At 37.9% G+C, this 27,535-nt stretch overlaps 1 protein-coding gene across 2 annotated transcripts; it reads left to right on the top strand.

Moving 5' to 3' along the window:
* The first annotated feature begins 107 nt into the window (after positions 1–107).
* On the top strand, positions 108–24,534 carry chrna6 (cholinergic receptor, nicotinic, alpha 6). 2 transcript variants are annotated; one of them, XM_051905357.1, is made up of 6 exons: positions 108–367; positions 16,371–16,510; positions 18,491–18,535; positions 19,371–19,480; positions 19,566–20,625; positions 23,396–24,534. In XM_051905357.1, exons 1-6 carry the CDS (start codon positions 310–312, stop codon positions 23,519–23,521), a joined length of 1,539 nt encoding a protein of 512 aa, XP_051761317.1. In that variant the 5' UTR covers positions 108–309; the 3' UTR covers positions 23,522–24,534. The 2 variants fall into 2 exon arrangements, with proteins under 2 accessions (XP_051761317.1, XP_051761326.1); XM_051905366.1 differs by lacking the exon at positions 108–367 and adding an exon at positions 1,584–1,829.
* The last annotated feature ends 3,001 nt before the right edge of the window (positions 24,535–27,535 follow it).

Raw genomic sequence — 27,535 nt, 5'->3', positions numbered from 1 at the left:
TAAGTAAATGATGATAGAATTGTCATATTTGCGTGAATTACCGCTTTAAATTTCTGTATAAAAGACTCTGTGATTGTGCGTCTCATTAATGACACTTGCTTGAAGACGAGAGTAGGGAAGGATGCACGCGCCCAGGGGGAGGGACGAAATCAAATCCACCTCACGCGCTTTCTGCTCGCGGAAAGCACAACTCAGCTACACAATCGGAATCCGCAAACATCCTTTTTACAGTTTGTTCCTTCTCGACTCTTTCACGAATTTGTTGCTTTCTTTTGGAAAGGGAGACGGACTCCCTACCTGCGAAGCTCGATGAATTCTGCGGGGAGAGTGACTTTGTTTTTTCTTTTAATTACTCTGATTACGCAAGGTAAGTTCCACTGTATTCAGTTTATTAATACATTGTATGAATGCAATAACTTTGAAAAAGTATACTTGCTCTGCTTCTCTTGTGCCCATTGACCTCAACCGTATTGTGATCAAGCGAAAGAAAGTATTAGCCTTTATGCTGTCAGTCGTGAACTAATAAACAAGCATGCTCTACTGTCTCACCAAGTTTATTTAAGGACATTTTCTCAGTTCCCATGATGTATATTTTAAAGAATGGTTCGCTCAAAATGAAAAGTGTTGCACCATTCATGTTTTTCTAAACCTGTATGACTGACTAATTACAACCTCAGTCATTATTTACTTCCATTATGTGGAAAAATATGCAACGAAAGTGAATAGTAATGGCTCGCTTCTGTTTTGCCTAACACCCCCTTTTGTAGCTATTACGCGAAAGAAAGTAAGTCAGAAAGGGTTTGAACAGCATTGTGGTGTTTAAGTTATGACAGAAATTTTGGGTAAATCATACCTTTTACATGGTTTCGTTTCAATGCAAAATATGATCTGTAATCAGTGTTTGTGCATTTTAATTAGTATTTATAATCAGAATATTGGCGTGACAGTGGGACTCACTTCGTATTTGTCAAAAGGTTAGGTATTTGGTTTTGATAATAATCTTAATGATTTATGCCAAAGCGTAACATTTTAATATAGTCAAATCCATTCTTCACGCTGTTGGCGTGCGCGCGGAACGCGGAGTTTCCGGCGCATATTCGTCTCGCCCTGGAGACACTAACTGCGGGGAATCCGACGGCTATTTTAGACAACAACGATAGCACAATTTTGTTTAATCGCTTTAAAGCCTTTTATCATCAGAATGAAACCGGTAGGTGAGCCCAATGGCTTTGTTGTAATGAAATGCGGTTTAATCGGTTCGTTTTTCACTTTCGTCAACATCCGCTTGTGCGTCAGAGCTTTGAAATATTTAAAGTCTTCTCGACTCAGAGAAAGCTGTTTACCTAAACTTTGCAACATGTCCACGTTTGGTCGTGTTCACCAGTTTGTCACTGGATTAAATGTCTGCTGTTAGTTTCCCTCGCATCTTGTTTGGTGTAGGTGGTAAATCTGGATCTACTGTAAATAAGAAACACTTTTTTGTCACTGCCATGCATCCATGTCACTCAAGAGTGAGTCACACACTGAGGGGATAAACTTAGAAACAGGAAAACAGTCAGAGGACACACACTGCTTTCATTCTGTTGAGTTTTCACATTGCTAAATTGCTTATGCTGTTCTTAGCTTAGAAGAGAAGAGCTGTCTGAGGATGAACTCATGTTCAACTCCAGCTGTATGTCATTCTCGCTGCAAGCATCCCCTCCATGCTGGACTGATCACAAGGCCACTGTATGAAGTGAGGAGGAGGGAACAGACCGAGAAATGTTTGGAGAAAGACACGAGAGGCTAGGAAAGGTTTCTCAGGAGATATGCACAAATATAAAGTTTTGGTGAGTGCGATCGCTGGAGCAAGGGAGTTACTCGTACAGTACATATCATTGTGTGCCAAAGATTTTTTGTGGAATAGTCATGAATTTATCCACTCATTGTCATCAGTGAGGATGAACATTTATTTTTATTTTATTACATTCTTTTATTACATGTTGCAGAGTCAGTCAAGATCAGTGCAAATAGTTTTGCAAAGTAAGCCAATGGATATTTGTAGGTAAGCAAAGAATATGCACTTTTAAATGTTTTTATTACCTTACAATAGTTATGAACTTGGGAAATCTCTTGTAAATCTGTACTCTAGTAAATCTTGATCTGACTAACAGACATTTAAAGGACTGAAGAAAGACTTAATGTTTTTTAAAAACCTTCTTATCACCACACACACACACACACATACACACACACACGCACATATATGTTTATACAGTAGCCTAGTTTACAACGGGACTAAAAGCACACCTTAAGAAAAATGTGCTTTTCACTACTCCCATAGTGTATGATTGCAGAAAAAATATATATGTTGTTTTGAACATTGCTAGAGCAACAGATTTTAAATTATAAAAGTGGTTTATTTTGTCTAAAAATCTTATAAATGTATGAGGTGGCAAGGTGGGCCTTTATGCCCCAGACATGGGGTAATAGGCTCACCAGCATGGGGCAAAGGCACAAAGTATTGATACAAATACTTTAGCTAAAATAATGTTTTTAATAATGTCTAAGTTAATACTTGTTCAGAACAATCACTTTAGCAAGTTTGTACTATTTTCGGTTTATTTTGGTAAATTGGAAAAAAATTGGTAAAAAAATAATTCATTTTTGTTCAACTCTGTCATTAAAATATGTTAGGCTAATATAAAAAGATATTTTAAAAATACAGAAACAAAGTTATTTTAAACAGTAAAGATTCTAAAAGCATTGAAGGAGATCCCATAATAATTTAATATAGATTTACAGTAGCAACAATAAATTATATTTTATTATATGATATGATCATATTTTTTAAATATGATGGTTTCATTATAAATATGGTGATTATCTCTAAGGTGGACACCCAACTTAATATATGATATTTACATCTGAATGTAACCATGTCATGTCAACAAATGGAAAAGTCAGCTGGCCGTTTATTATCATGTTAATTATTGTGCTTTCGCCCCAACAGCAGGGGTGCCTTTTAAACCAAATGAATTTACATCACATTTACATTTTAAATGATACCTCAAATATTACAAGAAATTATGGATTTATTTATGAATTAATTATGAAAAAATGCATACAGTATATACACAACAGCATTTACACAACCTATTTGGGTTACTCATTTGTTAATGATTATGTTCACCCGTTTCCTGTTTAGTTCCCTTCTAACTATATGTATTTATACTTCCTGTTCTGTTTAGTTCCTTTTCAGTTCTCGTCTTGGTGTCATGTGGTTGTTATGGTCTGTGAATAGTCCTTTTATTGATTAAAGTATCCTTGTTTGTATTAGGGGTGGGAATCTCTAGTCACCTCACGATTCAATTTGATTACGATTCAGAGCGATGATAAAACAATTATCGATGCATCTTTTTTTTTTATACAGATTTTCTTTTTTCTCACTGTGTGACTACTTGGTACTTTTAAAGCAAAGTAAAGCTGCACAATTAATTGGACAATTAGAAAAAAACCCCCATTGAAATCACGCTTAAACTATTTGGCTTAGTGCGATTATGAAATCGCAAAGCTGCGATTAACATCTTTCTGGACATGAGAAGCATTCATTAACATCTTGTCCAACAAAAGACAACATTTAATAACATGTTTTTACTCCAAACTCACTTCATAATGACAGTTGAGCATCCTTCTGTGAGATGATGTGGCTTCTTACACAGAATAAGGCAGTCGTGTGTTTATTAGTAGGTTCAGATTTCTCACGGTTCGGTTTGCATCACGGTTTTTGGGTCACGGTTTCGGTACAGTTCGGTATGTGCTATGTAGTAAAAAAAATAGGACAACTGTCAAATAAAGAAAATAAAAACAACTAATCTAACTACAAGAAACAGCACAAATAAATACATGAGAGCTAAGATGCAAATAAAATAAACAATGCTTTACAGGTTTTTCAAGTATCTAACAGCTTTCAGGTACAGAAATTGATTAAAATAATCAAATATAAAATAACACTGCATATAAACTTCTTTGAATAGTTAAATAAAGATGAAACATTATTGAAGCATTGAAACATTATGAAACATTATTACTTACTTACTTAAAACACAGAAAGCAGGAATATTAGACTGCTGTCCCTTTAAGACATAATTCAATGATCCAGTACACTGATACTGATACACAGGCGCTGTCTGTCTCGTTTTTCTCTTAAGACATATCCTACTATGTTTGTTAGGATACTCGCTAAGATGGGCATGTTGACAAAATTTTTATGTGAATTTGTTCGTTTAGGTGTAAGACTTGAAAGAGAATTTGCGCGCGAGTATTTGCGCGGTTTGACGCGGATCTCCTCACAGTGCGCGCAAGTTCTCTTTTGCATCTTACGGATGAATGTTTAAATTGGCAAGGTTTAAATTGGTTTAGTTTAAACACAGATAGCAACGTGAGATGTTCAGGAAAACCGAACGGTTCGATATTTTTTTTTTTTTTTTTTTTTTTTATACAGCGACTCGTCCGACCCCTATTTATTAGTTATGTTTAATCAATCAAAACGTTTCAATCTTCTGCTTATTCAGCTACAGCGATAGTATGGGATTTCATGGAGTGACGCGTGTTCTACTTCTGTCATGATCACCAGTTTGGAGTGCCCTAGTTAGCCACTAGAGGGCACTCCATCCCGGACGATTTGTATCACCATTTTGGACTTCTTTCCCCATGATCCTTTGTTCTGGACTTATTATCACTTTATTGCACCCAGCTGTCTTGACTTATGTTATTAGTGTCTGTCTATTTATACTTAGTTTGTTTCTGCCTTTGTTGTCGAGTTCTAATACTATGTTACCTGCACATCTGAGCACTCGTTCCTGTTTTGTTTTCTTGTTTTTTTGTTTTCTGGTTTTCTCGTTGTTCTGGATTATGTTTTGACTCATGCCTGGCTGTATACTTGGATTTCTGGATTTCACAATAAAGCTGCACTTGGATCTTACCTGCAAGTCTCAGAGCGCCGTGACAGCTTTGGCAGCAGGACATATTTGCAGTTTCTGCACGAGATCACCCTCTGTCTTTCAGATGGAGAAGCATTTACTACTGATCACAAAGTCGTACAGCTCTGACAAGCTGCGCATAAAATAATCACAGCCTTTGCCAAATCGCGTGCGGAAAAATTGCGATAAATCATGCAGCCCTAAAGCAAAGTATTTGTAATGATCCATAATGAATTACTTCCAATATCTTTTATAAATAGTTGGATTTGATTTGGCAAGTTAACTGAAAGGTCACATTTGCCAGCATATATCCCAGTATAGCAAAGAACAGTTACCACCAATGGTCTTTACAATCAACTTACTGTAGGCTTATGATGCGTTTGAGAATTACAGCCCAAGTCCTTCCCAGCGGAGCCAGCTCCTACCTTGTCCCCACCCCAGTATCTACTCCAGGACGATAGTAAATGACCCAGTCCCATCCTGCTACGCTGTTCCCGTCATTATGGCTGGTTCCGACTAGTCCCCTGAATCATATCCTCTCCTACCCTGTCACCTGCCCACCCCATTGTCCCAGTCATCACCACTGGCTTCATCCAATTCCCAGGACTCACCGGCTCCGCTGGTATCGTGCAGCTCCTCGCCTCTGCCACGCCACAGACTCCCACCAACTCTCCAGCTCCGCCTCAGGTCTCCTTTCTACCAGCCAAGCTCTGTGAGATGGATCCTGTGGCTTGGCTTCAGGCCTCCAGGCCCATGACTCCACCTTGGCCTGTAAGCCCGTCGGCTTCATCTTGGCTCTGTGCTCCCTTAGCTCCGCCGTGATCCGACATTTCTTGAGCTTCACTGGGCTGCCTCGTCCCTCCGGCTCCACCTTGGTCACTTGTCATCCTGGTTCTGCAGTGGACTTCTGGGCCTCCGGCTGTGCCTCAGCCCTCCATCCCTTTGGCTCCACCGTGTTCCTCCTTCCCTCTGACTCCACCTAGGTACTCATTCCCTCGGGTCTCGCTCCGCTCTTCCAGGTCCTTATCTTTGCCTCAGTCACCTATGACGGCGGTGTCCCCTCGGGCTTCCGGGCCTGCGATTTTCGCCATGGGCCGTCGTCTTCATTGCTTTACGGGGGTCTCCACTATAATTAGCTCTGCCTTAGTCGACCCCCAGGCTCCCTCCATTTAAATTTTTTAATTATTTATTTAGCAAAATAGTACAAACTAGAACAGAGAGGGATTAAAGAACAATGAGAGCATGAACAAAGGAATAGTAAAAGCATAGAGCATTTTTATTTATTTATTTTTTTAGCAGGGTGCAGTTAAATGCTTGCGGAAGAGGTGAGTTTTCAGCTGTTTCTTGAAAATTGTGAGGGATTCGGCTGTCTGCATGGGGTTGGGTAGATCATTCCATCAGCAAGGAACAGTGAATGAAAACGTCACTGAGAGAGATTTTTTTTGTCTCTCTGCGATGGAACCACGAGCCGCTGCTCACTTACCGATTGCAAGCTTCTGGAGGGGATGTAGACTTCTAAGAGAGAGCAGAGGTAGGAGGGTGTATATCCCTTCAAAAGACCCAGCAGAGCTCTGCCTTGGTTCTTCCTTTCATTGGCTACGCCATGGGGCTCCTCCTGTCTCCTATCCTTCACCAGGCTCTCGTCCTCCTCCCTCCACTGATGGACTCGTTCATACAGCGTGTGGACACACCTTATGGTGGGGGGAGTTCTGTCAGGTTTCGGTTTAGTTTCATTTTTAAATATCATATTGATTTTAAAATTCTTCTTCTTACTTACAAGGCACTCAATAATCTTGCCCCTTCATACTTATTTGACCTTCTTCATATCTGTACTACTACTCGTACTTTAATTGTCTTCTGCACTCACTCTTTTTCTCCTTCGAACTCGCACAGCAGCTATGGGGTCCCGAGCTTTTAATCATGCAGCTCCTTATTTATGGAACTTGTTGCCACAGGATGTGTGAAAACAGTGAAAGTCTTCTTGTTTTTAAATATTGACTTAAGACATCTTAATCTTTTTAGGCAGGCTTTTATGTGATTGCTTTTATGCTTGTATCCAGTCTGTCCAGGCTGATTGATTGTTTTATTGTGTTTGTAAGGTGTCGTTAAGTGTCATGTAAGGCGCCTACAAATAAAATGTATAATAATAATAATAATTGTGTTTTTGTTCATGTGTTTAGGTTTCTCGTGTATCCTTTCAATGTTTCATTCTCCTTTCCCTAGTTAGTTTCCTTGGCTACTCATTAGTTAATGACTATGTTAACCTGTTTCCCATTAAGTTCCTTTGTTAACTACAGTATGTGTATATATTTTCTCCCTGTTCTCTTCAGTTCCTTGTCAGTTCTCATCTTGGTGGTTTGTGGTTGTTATGCCCTGTGAATTCTCCTATAGTGTTGATTAAAGAATCCATGTTTGTATATTCTGCATAGTGCATCTTACTAATACCACACTATAGATGACAATTTGACTCACCATTGTCCACAACAATATTCAAAGACCTCAAGATTTTCCATTTGATTTGCTGGATAAGGATTAAGAATTTTTAAATACATATTTTTATTTCTACCTGATCAGAGTTTGGTATATAACTAAAAATGTATATTCATTATAAAACATGCTCATGCCTTTCTATTAATTTAAATGACTAGAAAATTCTAGAAAATGTTAAAAATTAAACTACAGTACCTCATATATCCAGGTTTTTCAAGACAGTGGGAACCCTGGTTCTTCAATGGGGGAAAAAATGTATACATGTAGAGTTATTTAGAGTTAAACATATAAATGTTTAAATGTAGAGTTAAAACAAGAAATATCCTTTAGTTGTTTTAGATATGTATTTTTAATAATAATAATGAACCATAGGCTTTGCACGTACATTGAATGTTAGATTCCCAGATCTCTGAGGAGGAACATCCTCTGGGGAGAATTGCTCTTTTATACACTCAAACACTCTTTTTCTGTTGCTTCACATCTGTGTTTCGGTACTGAGAAGAGAAATCAATGAAGTTCCAGCAGAGAGAGAGGTTGTGGGAGATAAACCCTTCTGCTCCAAACGAGGAGAAAAAAAGAAAGTAAACAAATGAAAAGAGCAAATGATTCTCCTCACCTTGAGGATGTGTGTAAAGACATTTGGAATTGTTTCCCATTCATTTTCTTTCTTTCTCATCCCAGCTTTTCCACCTCTGTTTCTTCTGCCTTCCTGAGGCTGGTTTATATAGATGGTGTCAAGGGTCTTGGAGCCCCAGGACCTTGCACTTGCACAATTTGATATGTTTCAGTGTGATAAGAGGCAACGCTTCAATTCTTATGTAGGGTGAACTGAGAGAAGAAGAAATTATAATAGAAGATGATCGCCCCAAGTTCCTCTTGAGACCATCGGAAAATTTCACTTTTTTAAAGAATGGATGTCAGTGCTTGAAATGTGAAGATTTCCAGGTGGCTTAGTGTCATTCCTACTGCATTCGGAATTAGTCACAAACTCGCATACTCTTTGTTCCAGATAGAAGCTACACAGTACACACACACACACACACACACACACACGCACACGCACACACACACACACGCACGCACGCACCACAGCTAGTGACGCATGTCCTGACAGCACCTCACACACACATAGAGAGACACACAGACTGCTGTGGGGAACAGGCATGTGTGTGCTGCTGCAGGCTTAAGTCTCTGGGCAACAAGGACAGCTCACCTGTCTGATTCTATCTGTAATGCTTTTCCTCTACTGACAGAGAAACACACTTAGTGTCCTACTCTGAGAGAAAGAGCAAAGAGGAGTGTTTCACTCTTTCGCTCTCTCTCTCATTACTTCTAAATGAGGGCATACTGTATATGCTCAGCAGCAGTTCACGAGTGACTTGCACATAGATTTATATTATCACAGATAACTCTTTAGTCTTTCCAACCGATTGAACATTCTTCATTACCACTGCTTGTGTGTTTCTCTGATCTTTATCAAACCAGTTCCTGGAAAATTCATGTATGTTGGTTTATTGATATAGTTAAAATCATATCAAAATTTTGTTAGCGTTTTTATGATATTCATTATATCTTAAAATGTATGTATTTGCTCTAAAATGGCTTAAAAGGGGTGGCTGTTAATTTTTGACCAAACAGCCATTATTGCCAAGTTTTTTTTTTTCTTTCTAAAATCTAAAAAATCTTTCATTTAATTTTGATTTTATTTTTTATTTATATTGCACCAATAGAACAAAACATAGCAAAAGCAGTGTTTACAACATGTTTTACTAAAACATTTAATACATGTAAACTTCCAAACAGGGACTTGAATGGACATTTTTGAGCTAGCACTATTTTTGTCACTGAAATTTAAAATAAAAATTCCATTGAAAAAAAGAATGTCTCACATGCAGACGTTGCAAGCACCACAAAATGAATGTAATGACCTGCTTTTTCGGAAACTTGACCAAATAAAATGTTAAAATCATTGGAATCTTTACAATATGCCTATTTTTATATTTATTTATTTTTTAATATATTATATATAATATAATATATATATATAAAATCACCAGCAAAATCATTGTGAATATTTAATATATCACTAACCCTTAGGTACTAGTGCCTTTAACAAAACCCTCAAAACCCTTTCATGTGTCTTACTGGAGTTTCATCATATCCTGTGCTCAATGAATACAAATGTAACACACAAAAAAAGAAAAATCTAATATATAAAATCTCTGTTAGTGGATTACGGAAGTTACAATCTCAGGTATTTTATTTTTAAAAAAAAAAAAAAAAAAAACTAATTTCAGTAAAGAGGGAATAAATTCCATGGTGACTCATACCTGTGGCTTTTTTTGTAAGTAATTGCAATTTTAATGGGCTTCAGTGATGAATCCAGTGGACCAAGTCAAATGTGTTAGGCTTAACTGCTATGAACTGTAATTTTAACGTAAGTACCGCGGCTATTTTGGATCAGACTCCATCCTCATTGTGGCCACTGACGGCTTTCTTGCAATTATTATCATGTATGTAATTTCTGCTCCATTCTTACTTTTTTTTTTTTTTTTTTTTATGTGAATTGGGCTCTAAAAATGGAATAAATTTGATATAATTGACACATTTTGTAAATTGTCTCTTGGACATAAAATATGGATACATCTTGTTATATTGTATATGTATTTATATTTAACTGACAGCATTAATACAAAATATTATCAATTGGCAATATTTTTATGATTTGCCAGTTTTAGTAAAATTCATCAAGCATAATGGACAAAGGTATAAAGAGGGAGCATTCTTAAAGAGTTCACCTAAAAGTTTTCTCATCCTCATTTACCCCCCAAACCTTTATGACATTCTTTGTGGAAAAAGAATTTTGTCATTACAATGGAAGTCAAGGGTAAACAAAACTGTTTGGTTACCAACATTCTTTGAAATATCTTCTCGTTTGTGTTCTTCAGAAGAAAGTCATACAGGTTTGGAATGGTTTGAATAAATCATGACAGAATAAATCATGACAGAATTTGGTTAAACTTTATTTTACAGTGCCTTAGGTACATTGTAATTAAATAAGTACTATTAATTAACTATGTGTACTTACTATAGAGTTACAGTTAGGGTTTGGTTTAGGGTTAGTTAATTGTAATTATGCGTAATTTACTGTTATTACTATAGTAAGTATGTATTACATGTAGTAATGTTTAACTACGGCACTGTAAAATAAAGTGTTACCCAGAATTTTAATTTTTTGGTGAACTATCCTTTTAAGTTTCCCACCAGGGCCTGCTTAAGAGTTCAACTTGAAGAGACTTTATGGTCCATGTGGACACTGCTCTACTTTAATTTAAAAGGGTTATCTTAAGCTTGATGGGGTTCAGAAAACTAACTCTAAACTTCAGCACTCCTCTTTGTGTCTTATGTATTTCAATGAAGGTTAAGTCCGTTTAATTAATGGAAGCAAGGCCTTGCTATCCTTGGCTAACCCCATTAACAGAGGGTGCCATTGGAGAGTTAACTAGTTGAAGTAATTAGAAGAGGAAAGTAAAACAAGAGCCATTCACACATGAGACAGCAGCACTAAAATCTCTGAGTGTACATGAGTGTGTTTGGGTGTTTAAAGTTCACAGTATCTGGCTTTTCTATAAGGCTCACTGCATTCAGTCTTATTCCATTTTTGCTAGAGGTTTACAGAAGTGAGGGTTTGCAAAATACAAAGTCAATTTATGTAGCCATTATTACAATAGTGAATATTTGAACATTGCATCATTACATTTAGCTGAAATGTAACCACATGTATGGACTAAATATTTACAAAAGCTGTAACGGTAAGAATAAAATGGCAGAGTGATAGAATTACAACAGATGTTTGACAGGACAGACTTCATTCATAGACATATTGTGTATCATAATATTGATCTTCACACTCATTTATATTTTAAGAAAGATGTTAATAATAGTTGTTTTAGTGTCTCTAAATGTTTTAGTGTCTCAAAAAACAAATGAAATAAATGTATATTATAACATTTCTTATTTATACATTATTATTATTTATACTTTTATTTATAAAATGTATTTATTTGTATAAATATTTTAAATATTTATTTTTTTGCCTATTATCATTTGAGATATAGTTCCTATATCTTATTAAATATCTCACCATAATTATTTAATTATTATTTATATATCATCTTTCAACAGAAAAGGTAAAAGTTGAGGTGAAAGAAACGTACACTGACAAGTATCAAGATACACTGAAATGAAAGCATCTGGACATTACTTATGTTTAAAAATTTGAAAGCCACCTTTTGCATCAATATGTAATGATGGGTCGGCAGAGCGGGGATCCATTTGCAGCTTTATTAAGAATAGTAGATACACAGGTAGACAGGGGCAAAGGCAAGAACATCAACAGGGACAGGCAAGGGTCGAGGCGGGCGGCAGACAAACAGTATCGGGTCACAGGCAGAGATCAGGGCAGGCGGCAAACAAACACAGTCCAGTACACAGGCAAGGTTGAGGGCAGGCAGCAGAGAATCACAAAGAATAAACAATCCAACGGAAACCAGGAAAACAGTCCACAAGAAAACGCTTAGTAATGATCACCGGGGCAAATCAAGACTTCGCAGTGAGAGAGTGTGTGTGTGTGACTTAAATAGTCCAGGTAATGATCTGCAGGTGTGTGTGGCAATTGGTGATTGGTGTGGAGTGTGCATGTGGTTGGAAGGGAGGATTATGGGAAATGAAGTCCAGGAACTGACAGGAACAGACGGTGATCGAGACACAATACAGGCAAACATCATATGCGACTACACTTACGACCAGTATCCTACTAGACTTGCCTTAAGAAAAAATGTTACAAAAGTTACAAACTAACTAGTAAACCTAATATAGTATGCAATTTTATATCCAATTTTAAATAAATACCTACATTTAAGTGCAACCCTATCCTGTTCTTGACTCCTCCTGTGTTCTTCAATGTTCTTTCAGACTTGTCTAGCTCCATCAGAGTGCATTATTTTAAAGTGGTTCCATTTTCCACTTGACTACACCTGGTCTCTTTGGTGATAGTTGATGATGACCTCTAACCTTGAAAGCTATATTTGGAGCACTTAGAGTGTCTGGTAGGACTTTGGCTCTGACCCTGAGGAATATGCTAAAAGCAACAGAGTAAACTGCCTCACATTCTTCCAAAAACACACATTCAAAATTGAAAACAAAAAATAGAGTGAGGTGACAGTCAAAATGTCATGTTAAGGTCCGAGGAAGATGATAAAAGTATCCAATAAAAGTTCCAATAACAAAAAGTCTTTATTAAACAAAACAACACAGGTAATTCCACTGACAATGAGCAAACAAAACAGCGTGTTATACACGAACAATACCCGACAATGAACTAAACTTAGGGAGGAACTTAAATACACATGGGTAACGAACTCAAGGGCCCACAGGTGTGCTGATTGAATGAGTGTCCATAGAAACTAATGACTGGCGTGAAACTAGGAACAAAGTCCATGAAAATGAAACTAAACACCAATAGAACATGACATTAAGCCAGGTTCACAAATACTCCATTTGCAGTGCGTATGTGGTTCATGTTGCAGTACGTATGCGACGGAGGAGCAGCACATGCTCATTGTGCTTTCACATATGCCGCGTTTGCAGTGTGCAACTGATCTGTGGCTGTATACCACAAACACATTTATTCATTTTTTTTTTATTTTTTATTTCAAATCCAAAAGTTGTTACTGAAAATGTTTTGTTAGCATTGCGATTCTCTGTGTACTCTGTATAGTTATAGGCTACAATCTTTCATAGATGTATTTACATTTAATCACTAAATTTAAACGACATATTATTGAATTCATTACTTCTATATAGATTTATATATTAAGTTGCTCAAGCAAGTGGCAAAAAATGTTAACATACTTATGTTAAAATCACAAACGTTTTAAATTAATCTTACATTTGACAAAAACAGCCGACTCTCATGCCTTTTCTTTTGCATTTAAATCTTTATACAAGAAATCCTGCGGGTCATAAAGAACATTTTTTTTTTTTTTCTTTTTTTCACCACTATGAAGAGGCAAGTATGTTGCCTTGTTTAGGTAAGGTGTAGTTTTCCTTGCTTTTACCCTGGGCAAAAGTCATATGTTGACTGTGAAGATTAATTATACGCATTTATGGTGAAATTATTACATTTTTGTGTCAATCCATGTTTTTTTTTTTTTTTTATGCGAACAATGCACTGTCACTTTAATTCAGCACATGCAACACAGCAAAAATATACTTGGTGCATAAACAATCGCTGCAGACGCACTGACGAGGTGGAGCCAGGGTGCTGGAGGACTGCGGCGACGAAAGAATGAGGACTGCGGTGGAACCTGAGGAATGACGGAACCCAACGGAGCCGTAGTGGTGGAGGGATGGCAGACAGCCCGGAAGTCTGTGGCGATGGTAGAGCCACGACTGACCAGGGCAGAGCCAGTGGGACAAGGGAGCCTGAAGGAGCTAGAAGGACAACGGTCCCGGGTGGAGCTGAGGGGGTGAGGAGCCAAGGTGGAGCCGATTGGTCGATGGGCTGAGGTGGAACTGAGGGCTCCAAGGGATGAGGTGAAGCCCGGGAGTCCTCATGCCAGGGCAGAGCTGGGGACCAGAAGCCCCAAGGTGGATCAGGGCTATATGGCAGGGCTGATGGTGCAGCTAGAAGGGCTGAAGAGAGTCAGCGGAGGTGAAGCCGAGGGAATAGCTGGCTTTGGTGGAGCGTACAGGAGAGGAAGACTGGGTGTGGAAGCAGGCTCTGTGATGGACAGGGATGGTGGTGACGTAGACAACTCAGTGTTGGACAATGATGATGGTGATGAAGAACACTGTGATGGATAGGGCTGTTGGCGATGAAGAACACTCTGTGATTGCTGAGACTGGTGGCGTTGAAGAACACACTGTGATGGACAGGACTGATGGCGATGACAATGAACTTGGGCTAGTAGTGGTAAGCACTACTTCATTTTCCCAGTCTATCAGCCGTTCCTCCTCATCCAGCACCACCAGTATTCCCACTGGCATGGATGTTGTGGCAGGCTCACACATCTGATCTCAAGCTTTGCATCCGAGACGGACTTGACAGCTGGCACTTGTTCTGTTGTGGGCATGGACTCAGGCATAATGTCCGTGGGGGGTAATGGCAGGGTTTCTCAGTCTGTGGTGGGCTCTGGCTCCTTATCCGCAGTGGGCGTGGACACTGGGTCTGGCTCTGGGGTGGTGACGGGTGTTGAGTGGGCCTGGACGCTGGCAGTGGGATCCTCCTCTACATCGGCCACAGTAAAAGATCCGTCGATCTACAGGGTGAAGCTGATGTACTCATCCAGTGTCCAGCAGGAGTTTCCCCACGGCATGACCAGCCGAATCTCATCGTCCAGTCCGCTCAAATCCCTTCATGAGCATGATGTCATAGCAGACAGCGATGTGGCTGGCGCTGATGAACTCCTCCACGTACTCCTCTAAGTTCCTTCCTCCTTGAAAAACAAAGATAATGGCCCCGTTGGGCCTGTGAAAACACCTCATAGGGGCCACATTAATGGATGCAATCTCCATTGTATTCACTTTCAGGTTGGATATTCTTTCACGTTCAGGTCCAAAGAAGATGATAAAAGTATCCAAAAAGGTTCCAATAACAAAAAGTCTTTATTAAACAAAACTGACAACGAGGAAAAAAAAAAGAAAAGGAAAAAAACAATACCCAACAATGAACTGAACGCAATGAACTTAAATACACAGAGATAATGAACTCAAGGGCAAACAGGTGTGCTGATTGGTATGAGTGTCCATAGAAACTAATGAGTAAAGAAAGTCCATGAAAATGAAACTAAGCACCAATAGAACATGACACATACACAAAAACAACACAATTTTTACATGGGCATATACAAGTACAAAATTATTCGCCCATTTTGGATTACTGACAATAGCAGACTGCTGTGCTTGGGCTATTAACATAAGTGGTCATTCCACCATAAGGTTTTGTGTGTGTGTGTGTGTGTGTGTGTGTGTGTGTGTGAATTTAGTAAATATTTTATACAACGATTATTCATATAAATTCAGCAAATTTGGCTTAAATCTCATTTGCCTTCCTCGAATTATAGGCCCTGTTTACACCTGGTATTTTAATCCATTTCTTTTTTCCACTTTCAACCACTTCTGTTCCGATTTCTTTGATGGGAGGGTCTAAGGACGGGTAAATGTATGTTGACGGAAAAACATACAGAGAGTATCAGCTTTCGTTTCTGCTCTGATAGCCGCAAGCCAAACACTGTTAGTGCGTGTTAGAAATCAGGAATGGTGAGAGAACATTGTGCTTGGTACGTTTTTCGTCTTTAAACCAAACTTGGGTCTTCAGCCAACAAAGTTTAAATCCCGTCTGGCTATAATGCTTTCCATAATGATTACGCATTAAGTCAGTAGGTGGTGAAAAGGTAGTCTTTTGTGGCTGTTCGAATGTATTCAACCACATGATCGTCTACACTACGAAAGCAATCCGGTCGAATGCGTTTTTGTCTACCTCTGGAAGTGGTCAAAAGTGGACAAGCTCAAAACGTTTTAGACCCTGCTTACACCTGTATTTAACATCCACTTGTGATCCGATTGACCAAAACGCATCTTAATACCAGGTGTAAACAGGGCCATATTTCGACCATGTTCTCTTGATTTGCTTTGGTTATTAAAAACTCATGTCAGTCAACCACTTTTGCTAATACATAGAACATTACATTCCCGATTCCAAATGTTATACTGCATGTGTCTCATTCTCTGTAGTTCCTAGTTCACCATCCACTGTATAATGAATGAAGTCTGTCCCTGGGTCCCACCCAGTGCACTGCATACTAAAGTAGATTTCTGTTCCTGTATGTGTGTGTTTATCTCTGTATGTGTGTGCAGGTTGTTTATCATCAAAAGGAGAAGACAGGCTGTTTCGTCGTTTATTCAGGAGGTATAATCAGTTCATTCGGCCAGTGGAAAATGTGTCTGACCCTGTCACTGTGGAGTTTGAGGTCTCTATCTCACAGCTTGTTAAAGTGGTAAGAGAAAGTGTCCATGGTCTCAAAACATTTAATCTGTTAACCTCTTCTTTTTTTTCTTTTTTTAAATGATCAATATCGGTCAGTATTGTATATGTAATTGTGAGTGCTAATATTGTGAGTGCCTATTTTTACATTTAGATTACGTCTGCAATCATTTAACTCTCACTTTAAATCTTTAAAAACAATAATTTAATAACACATTTAAATGTTATCTTTAGCCAATCTTAATGTGAGTATCCATTTTTCATAATGTACATTATAATATTGTGATGCCTCCATTCACTTGTAGCAATTAAAATGATTTATTTTTTGTTGTTTTTTGTTTATTTTTTTTATTTTTTTATTGATGGTGACAAAATTATGTACAGTTTTAGTATTGGCCACTAGTACAGTAGAGGCATAACATCACCTTATCAGTATTGGACAGACTTTCTATATTTGTACATCTTTAATTAATATTTATCTAAAGAAGGACCCCTCTAAGACATCCATTACAAATCATCATATTGTTAAAGAAATAGTTCACCCAAAAATGAAAATTATCCCATAATTTACTCACCTTTAAGCCATCCTAGGTGTATATGACTTCCTTCTTTCAGCGGAGCACAATCTGAGTTATATTAAATAATATCCTGGCTCTTCCCAGCTTTGTGATATAATAAATAATAAACTACTGTCCTACACCATACGTCGGGTCAGAGGTCAGACTTCCACCGGAACTTGCGTACGGCCGTTGCCGGAAACAGTGATTACACTTTAGATTATAGCCAGTGTTTGGACATAAACATGGAAGCCCTTCAACTGCGTATGACAACAGTTCAAATTGTAAAATAAAATCATTATTTTTGTTTTGTTTTTGCACACAAAAAGTATTCTCGCCGCTTCATAACATTAAGGTTGAACCGCTGTAGTCACATGGACTATTTTAACAAGGTCTTTAATACCTTTGTGGACCTCAAAAGGACATTGCTGCCTATGTGTGGTTCAGAAACCCTCAGATTTCATCAAAAATATTTTAATTTGTGTTCCGAAGATGAACGAAGGTCTTATGGGTTTGGGACAACATGAGGGTGAGTACTTAATTAGAGAAATTTTAATGTTTGGGTGAGCTAACCCTTTAAGCATTATGCTTATGCAAAAGAATCAAGCAAAGCTGAGACATTTACACCAAACACTAAAGATTCTAGTCCAAATTAATTAGTTGTGTAAACTAAAGCTCAATCAAATGCAAGCACTTTTGACCACTTAATAAAGCTCAATATTGGAATTTTTGCTAGGATATAGCGTGTAAGGTAATTTTCTCTGCAGGTGGCTTTCTGCGAGTAGAATTCTGTGCTGTTTTCAGTTGTTGTGAGGGCTTTTTGTTTCAATTGCTGTGGTCAGAAAGAGCAATTGAGTTAAAAGCCTTTGCGCCCCACTGTTACAGGAAGTAATGCAGACTCCGTGCTTTCCCTGGCGTCATACAAAATCAGCGCGCCTCTTAAAACTCCTGGATTAAATTTCCACTTCACCAGGGGAAGGCTGCCAAGATTATCATCACACCTTTATTCTTACTTCACGGAGACAGACACCTGAGAGATTAACAAGCCATAACCCACCACTCTAGGGAACAGAATCCAGGATTATAGATTATACTCACTCACAGGATTAAGGATTACTGCATTTTTTTTTTTTTTTTTTTTTGCAGATGTTTTCTAGTGAATATGCAGAAGCTATTATCACTGTTGATGGTACTGTGATGAATGGCATACAGTATGCACTTGAAGCTAGAAGATGAAATAACTAATAAAAGTACTTCTGAAATTTTAACCCTGAAAACCCCTTTTCTAAGATATTGTCAGATGTCTCTTTCCCATTAGACAAGAACTGTATTGATTTATTGCTAGTACATGTTCCATTTTAAATAATAGAAAATGTCTTTCTTTCTTTCTTTATGATTTTTTGTCTTTATCTCTGCCTGTGTCTTCCTCTCTAAAGGATGAAGTCAATCAGATCATGGAAACAAACCTTTGGCTGAGACATGTAAGTGATGTATGTGTGCAGCATGTACTGTAGGCCTTGTGCATGTGTCTGTGTCAACACAAACATCTCACCTTCTTTATGTATTGTTGTACCATTTTTGGTAAGAATGTACTGTGACAAGAAAATGTGTATAGCATAAACGTTCAATAGGATGGGGTTGAGTAATGCAGGGAAAGAAGTACAGTAGCTATATACATGGAACGGATGTGTTGATAGAAACAGGATATTATGGAAGAGAAATAGCTTTATATGTCTAAAGTGCTGCAGTTTTTTTTTTAATTGAAAATAATATTGACCTATTAGTGATAGGGTGTTTTTGGGAATGTCTAGATATATAGCTAGATATATTTCAGTTCTACAATAATAAGTAGCTACAAGATGCTCCTGCATGACTGTTAAAATAGCATTTTTGGATTATTACAATTTTTTTTTCTAAGAATGTGTGTGCTTGTGTTAAACCCTGTAGTATTTTACAATAAGTCTGTGCAATGCCTGATAGCAGGATATCATTGAACACAGAGAGATCAGCAGTCAGACATGCCAAGACATGGCACAGACATCTACACAGACATGCCAACAAACCATTATGTGCACACAGAATGAGCACAAATTCACAGCTCTGCAAATGCACAACTATACACATTTACAGCTCTGTATACACATTTGGTTATAAACATTAATAGACAACATACCTACTCGAACAGATATGGAGATGGAGAGATGTGCACACGCACAAACACACTCAAAGATTTTTAAAGACTATGACAGGGCACAAATGACAGATGTACACATAACAGTGTAAATGCCAGTTTTTACTTTTGTGATTTTGTCATAGATATGGAATGACTACAAGCTGAAGTGGTTACCAGCAGAGTTTGATGGAATTGAGTTCATCAGAGTCCCATCAAATAAAATCTGGAGGCCTGACATTGTACTTTACAACAAGTGAGTCAAGTATTCCTTGTATAAATTTAATATTAAAATATTAGAAATTTATTTATAACATTCAAATGTACTTTTTCTGACACAGTGCTGTTGGGGACTTCTTGGTGGAGGACAAAACCAAAGCTCTTTTGAAATATGACGGAACCATCACTTGGGTCCCTCCTGCAATCTTTAAATCATCCTGCCCTATGGACATCACTTACTTCCCCTTTGACTATCAGAACTGCTCAATGAAGTTTGGTTCCTGGACCTATGACAAGGCCAAGATTGACCTGGTTCTCATTGGCTCAAAGGTCAACCTTAAAGACTTTTGGGAGAGTGGAGAGTGGGAGATCATTGATGCACCCGGTTATAAGCATGACATCAAGTACAACTGCTGTGAAGAGATCTACCCAGACATAACCTACAGTTTTTACATACGTCGACTGCCCCTCTTCTACACTATCAACCTTATCATCCCCTGCCTTCTCATCTCCTTTCTGACAGTACTCGTCTTCTACCTTCCATCAGACTGTGGCGAGAAAGTGACATTGTGCATCTCTGTACTCCTCTCTCTCACTGTGTTCCTTCTTGTCATTACAGAAACCATCCCCTCCACCTCACTTGTGATCCCTCTGATAGGCGAGTACCTTCTCTTCACCATGATTTTCGTCACCCTCTCCATTGTCATCACCGTCTTTGTATTGAATGTGCACTATCGCACCCCTATGACCCACACTATGCCGAGCTGGGTACGTACCGTCTTCCTCCGAGCTTTACCCCGCATTATGCTCATGCGCCGGCCTCTTGATCTATCAGAGTCCTCTGGAAAAGGAGGACTAGAAAGCGGGAGCTCATCCGGGACTGGAGCAGGACGAGGAGGAGAGGGAAAGAAGAGGAAAAATAGTGGATCCCAACAGGGAGTGATGAACTCTTTGGAATTTGGGGAAGGGAAAGCAGCATTAGAAGGAAAGAAAGGGGGATGTCCATGTCACCCATTGAAAGAGGCAACCGAGGGGGATTGTGGGAAAGTGAGTCGGCAGTTAAGTCCACAGGCTATTAACACAGTTGTGGCTTTCTCTGTGGTGTCACCAGAGATCAAACAGGCTATTGAGAGTGTGAAGTACATTGCTGAGAACATGAGGAGCCGCAACAAAGCCAAAGAGGTAAAGAGGTTCCTATTCAGTCAATCCACTCTGTACAACACATTGACTATGAAGAATTGTTCTCTTTGGATAAACACACCACCAAAATTGTATTCCCCTGCCAACAAATAACATTCCTTGTCATGCAACACGACTCTACTTGCAATAGAGCTTTTCTGTCACAACAGAGAGTAGATGTGTTTAACAACTGTCACATTAGTGTAAGCTGGGCAGCAAACTACACTTTTGTGCCTGCCTGGGCTGATGGCCCCTATGATAGTAGCAGCCAGATTAAGCTTCCTGTCAGTGTGAGCTTTTTAGTGCTCGATTTTGCAGTTTTGGGATGGACCTCCTTTCCAGGGGAGGAACCTTTGGTAGGGATAATGCAAAATGCAAGGTGTCCTATGTTTTTATTTATAACAGATCAGCGTGCTTTACTTAGAAAAGATTAATCCATGTATCAGTGGCCCAAGACTGTTCATTTATGCATTTTTCACTGTCAAAAACATGGTATGCGGACATCATTAACCTTCTAGCAGGACAGCCTTAGTGTTTCCTACAGTTCTGCTCACCCAAGCAAAGGGGAAAGTTCTCTAGCCAGAGCTGTGGGCTTTGCAGTCAGTGTTGTGGACGCAGTGTTGTTTTAGAGCTCAAAAAAATGATACGTTGGATTTACTTAACAGGTTCCACTTAATTTGGTTATGTTGCATTTAAATAACATTATTTATTTCAGTTAACTTAAATTTATTACATAAGGTTAACTCAATGCCATTTAGTTGAATCAGGTTAACATTCTTAATTTTGTCCAAAACCATTAATTATCCTAAAATTAAAACAAATAATCCAGTTTAATTGAATAGTTTATTTAGTGGATGCGTTCAAGAACAATTTTCACAACTTTTACAAAATCTTTACTCTGTAAAGACTTTTGTTAGGTGTTAGCCAGAAGATGGTTTTATTCCATCTATGGCATGCCCAAAATAGTTGCTTTTATTATTAAAACAACTTTAATTGTTGTTAGCAGGTCCTCAACCCAAGCACATGTTCTACACTTCACCACAATGGTAACCCCAAAACTATTAACATAACAGAAACTTTTAAATACCAACATAATAGAACAGTAAACATTAAAAAGTCCCTCCATTTTCTCATGTTGCTAAAAACTGCTTAAAATAACACTTTATTTCAACATTTACTCTCCCAGATCAACCCCTTTGCAAAGCATGATGGGAAGTGAAAGTCCTGTTTGATTGAGTCCTGGTTGAGTTTACTTGATTGAAACATGTTATTTTAATATGAAAAAATCAAGTTAAGTCAAAAAGTAATCGTTTCAAGTCAATTTAACATGAAGCAATTAAATTTGAACCAGAAACCTAATACAATGGTGTTGAATCAAAATAAGTTGTTTAAATAAAGTGAACAGCATCAAAAAAGCCTCTACAAATAGTCTTTATTTTTTATTCATTTTTTCCTTTTCCTTCACTCTGAAAGTCTAACAAAACTTACAGCATGTCATATGGAAATCTGTGAGGCTCCCTTTGAGAAATTTGAGGTGCCTCAGACTAACTATTCAACTATATGTCCAAGACCTTTTCGATTGTTAGATCAACTCTTTGTGTTTTGCCAATCCGGCTCATTGTACAGCGCAGTCTAAGCAATGTCTTTCTCGCTGAATTGTGGAGGCTATCTCTTGGCATGTAACAGCCTGAGGGTTTGCACAGTCATTCATTTCGTGGGATGGCTGTTTCAGAGCTGTTGTATTTATTCTTGTTCTATATTTGCTAGGTTCATTGGCGTGAATATTTGTCCTGTAGTCAGAGCAACTATATATATATATATATATATATAATATATCTGTCCCAGAAGCAGGGGGACGATGTTCAACACATCACAGCCCCACTCTGCCATAGCTATGCTGAAAAGCCTCCTTGAACGGTGGGAATGACGTACACAGCAGTATTTGTATTCATGCCAGGTGGATGTAGCCACCCGGTGTCACTGTGTGTTAGTGGCTTTTCAGGCATGCATTTCAAGTGTGATTTCCAATAGTCAATGTGTTGTACCTTGTTTCCCTCTGGGAACAGTAATTATATGCTTAATTGTACTTTTATTCACATGACAACGCATGCACTGCCATTGTTCCATCCACTTGTCCATTCAGCTACCATAATGTCTTCATAATAAAGATCCTCATTGCCCATTGGAAGTAGGTGTCCACTTAGTGTCTAACTCAGATTCCAATATCATGCCATGTTTTGGTTGTAATGTCCTCAGAAAGACATCACAGACATCAAGCATAAGCTTACAGAAATGACTCCGCTACTCTCAGTGGAAAATGTATACTGAGTGCTTCACTGACAATAAGTGCTTTAGATCCTTCAACGGAGACATCACACTTTGATATGGAAAGTCTCACCACTTTATCCTTCATCTTCATTCTTGGCTCAGAGCCTCACTACTGAATCACATTAGCATTGTAAAGCACCCAGTACCTAAATATGTGGAGGGAAAATGTTTCGTGCAGCTCTACTTGTAGTAACACAATCTTATTTAACTTATCCCTGTGTAGTGTTAGTAAAGCATTTGGACAGACAGTAGGCCTGCTTTTCACTCATTCTCATCCTCACTTTGCCATTTTCTCCTCCATTTACCTTGCTTTCATGTGTTCTCATTTTCTTTCTTTCTCTCATTTTCTTTTCTTTGTTACCTCTAACCTCTCTTTTCTCTCATTTATTAACCTTCCATATCTCTTCTTTTTTTCTCTGTTTATTGTGTGCCCTTTCTCTCTTAGGTGGAGGATGATTGGAAGTATGTTGCCATGGTGATTGACCGCATCTTCCTTTGGGTCTTTGTGCTGGTGTGTGTGCTGGGAACTCTGGGGCTTTTCCTACAACCTCTAATTGGCTTCTTCTCGTAATTATCTATGAAACACAGATGCCAGCTTACCTGTTTTGACCAATAGTCACTGACATGCTCCATATTTAATTGTGTTCCGTCACTACAACAAAGCTCTATTAAAACTATATACTGGTGTCCTTGCGCAAAAAAAAAACAAAAAAACAAAAAAAAGCTAATCAGGTGTTCTGTTTTTCTCTCTGCCACTAATCAATTGAAGACTTAAAGACTGCTTTTTGCCTTTCTAATCACCTTCCATCTTGAAGCACGGAAATGTCCATAAGAAGACTAATCAGACTGATTGGTGTTCTGTGTCCACTACTCACAATTACATTCCACTTATTTCTGATTACACACACATAATATGTGGTGTTTTATATCAAACAACCTGGCCATCTTCTCTTATCCAACTACTCAACAGTCACTCAGGAAAATCTGCAACAGGCAGTCATGGTGTTTTTCTTGCCAGTGGGAATAGTGAAAATCCAGTTTAAACACAAAGAAATGTGTTGTGTAGATTAGTTCACCGAAATCTTCGAGGGAAAACCATGAGCTGTGTGATTATGGGATGAAATTAGTCAAGAATATGGGTTATCTCTAAATAGGTTTGAGTCATAGCATGGATGCATTCCAGAATAAAAATGACCCATTTATGCCAAAAAAAATTGTGTTTAAATGAGATTAATAATGTTTTTTTTTCTTAGTGTGTCTCATCCCTATGATACTGCATGGTGAAGATTTTTTTTTTTTTTTTTTTTTTTTTTTAATTTGAAGCAGATATATTGACCATGATTTCTAAATCCATAACTGTTTTTAGTGCTGTGCAGGCTATTAAAATGACTGCTTTCCCTCCCTCTCTTGCACTCATGCTCACTCTCTTGCTCCATCAGAGACATAATCCCCTCTTTAATATCACCATTTCATTTTTTTTCCCCACTTCCACTTGTCAGCTTCTGACACTTTTGTAAAACATTTTTTTTTTTTTTTTTTAACAGATGTCTTTTAAATAAAAAGAAGCTTTTTTGTTGTACACACTATCATCTCTCTGTCTTACTGCCTGTGTGTTGAACTCAGCAAGCAATGAGTGTGTATATGTGGCATATGACTGGGAAACTTAGAGTATGTTTGTGAAACGCACATGCTTATCTTGGCTTGGCTGCTATAGCAGAAGTTGACAGTGCCTCTGGTTTTATGATTGGTTTTAGTAGCATTAGGCCTTTTGAAGTAGCAGATTTCTATAATCATTTCATAAGTGTAAAAGCAGTTTCAGAACTATCTGACTTAATTCTAGCACATCATAATCCTGTACCACTGTTTATTGTGTGTGGAAATTACAATTTTTGCAATTTAAATGGAATGTATACATATGACTTTAGAGCAATTGAGTAGCTATATAGCATTATATGAATCAAATTAATTATTTTTCAGTAATTCCATTTTTAAATTACTGCATGAGAATGGTTTTAAAAAATGGTATGTGTTTATACTTTACTTTTTTTTTGAGAGCGAGAGAGAGAGAGAGAGAGAGAGAACAAAGATATGGCAAATGTAATAGGGCAGAAACACTATGGAAAGACTCGTATTGGTTGTCTCTGCATTGGTTTTTTATGTTCAGGAATATCTATTGTCTTTTCTTAATATCAGCAGTATGTCTCGAATCAATATTGACTCAAGCATACAGACTGCAGTAGCATCTTTGGTCCCACTTTATATTAGGTGGCCTTAACTACTATGTACTTACATTTCAATTAATCATTTGATTCAATGCACTTTTTGTGTACATACATGTTTTTACATTGTACTTATGCTTTAAAAAATACCTGCATGTAATTACATCTGTAATTAATTTCTGTAATTACATTTATAATTACACTGTTGACCCATCCCTTACACCTTAACCCTCCCTTAAACCTACCCATACCACCAAACCTGTCCCTAACCTTACCTGTATCCCACCTCAATAGCAGAAAAAGTGTTTTGCAATACAATATGAACACAATAAGTAAATTGTACTTATTTTTTTGATGTAAGTACATAGTACTTAAGGCCACCTAATATAAAGTGGGGCCGCATCTTTGATATGTGCCAACATTTGGCCGTCGCTCCAAAAGCTCATGTAATGCATTAATTCCAAAGAAAAAATTCTTCTGTATGCATTCAGATTGATGTAGGGGGAAAAAAAAGCTAATTACCAACATTTGGCTGGAATTAGCATAACACTAAAGAAGCCTCTTCCTTTAATCTGCAATTTTGCAAAAAACTGCTCATTATTGATATATTGGCTTCAGGGAACAGATGCACTTTATCATAGGTTTTATGAAAATCACAGAATAATGCAGGAAAATGACTGGGTTTGTTTTGTTTGAGTATTAGAGGGTTATAAAGTGGGAAATCCACCATATCTGCCCCTGTGTGTGTGGAAAATAGTAAGGCATAATACATAATACTGGAACTTGCTAACACACAAAATGAAATGCAATACACTTTACAGAGTCACACAGAGTAAAAACAAAAAACAAAAACAAATTCACAGTTGTCCTTCACATTAAGTCTAGGGTGGAATTTGGGACAGATAATAGTCGAAGGATCTGTGTTTTCATTCAGAGATCATATTAAATGTATTTATTAATTTAGATGTCTTTTGATGAAAAGGTGACATGGACAGAGAATTGTTTACTCTAGTGTCATCAATTTCATTTTCTTGATAGTTGTTTGAAACTAAAAGTGCTTAGAAAGCTCTTTCTCTCCCACCCTCTTCCTTTCTGTTTTTTCCATCGGATTTATTATACCGATTATTATTATACTGATTTATATACTGATTTATTACTGTGGATGTGCTGCCATATCTAAAATTAACATTTGTTTGTGCATTTGCATGTTTTTGCATTTGTATTACTCTTCTTTTGTCATTTGTTCTTTTGGTTGCTTACCAAACTGGATGTGTGTGGCTCAGCATGAAAGCACATAAGATCCCTAAATAAAATGCACGTTTACTTTCATGCAGTCCTCTCTCTTAGATTTTTTTATTATTATTATTTTGCAGTGCTTAAATTCTGAGGTCATGCTTGCCTCAAAATACTGCATTTCTGTCCTTTCTGGATTAGTCTGGCAACATTGTGCTGTTGTCATATTATTGTTATCCTTGTTACTCTTTGGTGTGCCTTCGTCTCCATGGTCCAGGCTATAGCCGCCTTGTCACTATATATGGAATCTGAAGCTTTTGTCACTGCAACAGCAGCCAATAATCCAATAGCAAAGCCTTCTTCTCCAGAGCGTATTGTGCATGTGTTCTAAAAAAAAACACACCCGCTGATGTAACTGGGCTGAGCCTGCAGGAACCGAGGTTCCTGTAGTTTGTGTTCTTTTTTTTTGAGAGCTCAAATATTAGGGGGTGGTGAAGGTGATGTTTGCAGGAGAGATTGACTTTGTCTGCTTTGTAGTAGAGCAAACACTTGAATCACTTTGTTGAAGGCAGCCGTTCAGAACCAAGGACAGCGACCACTAATCACATACACATGACCATAAAGAGAAATAGCAGAACAGGACATGGCTGGCAGCAAAACACCTAGATATACGTAGTGTACTAGTATCCCTATATGAAGAGAAAGTTCTCTGTATGACTGACTACCTGCTGTGCCTCCGCTGTGTTTTTACATAGTCCTCGGTCGAGATGATTAAATTGTGCTGTCTCATAGTGAGACCTGGGATTCTTATTAATGCCAAACTCAAGGTTAGTGATCATAGTATGACATTCTACACGAGAGACCCCATCATAATGCTTCCTACAGCTACAACGTACCTACATAACTCAAACACAGATTCTGCTGCTGTCTGGTTGTTTCATGGTGGACTGACCTATTTGTAGTATGTGTCTGCCCAAGGAACTGTATGTTACTGTAAACGTTTCTGTGAGGGGTAGGGAATAGAAAAATATCATTATCTCAGGAAGTCAATAGAAAGCAAAGATATAAAAACAAACGTGTACTTTACCATATTTTGGAGACCATATGACAATATGTTCCTTTTGGGAACATCC

This window comes from Ctenopharyngodon idella, chromosome 1, assembly GCF_019924925.1.
Source record: "Ctenopharyngodon idella isolate HZGC_01 chromosome 1, HZGC01, whole genome shotgun sequence".
NCBI lineage: Eukaryota > Metazoa > Chordata > Actinopteri > Cypriniformes > Xenocyprididae > Ctenopharyngodon > Ctenopharyngodon idella.
Note: the sequence above shows the minus strand (reverse complement) of the source record. Positions and strands in the feature narration are given on the sequence as shown.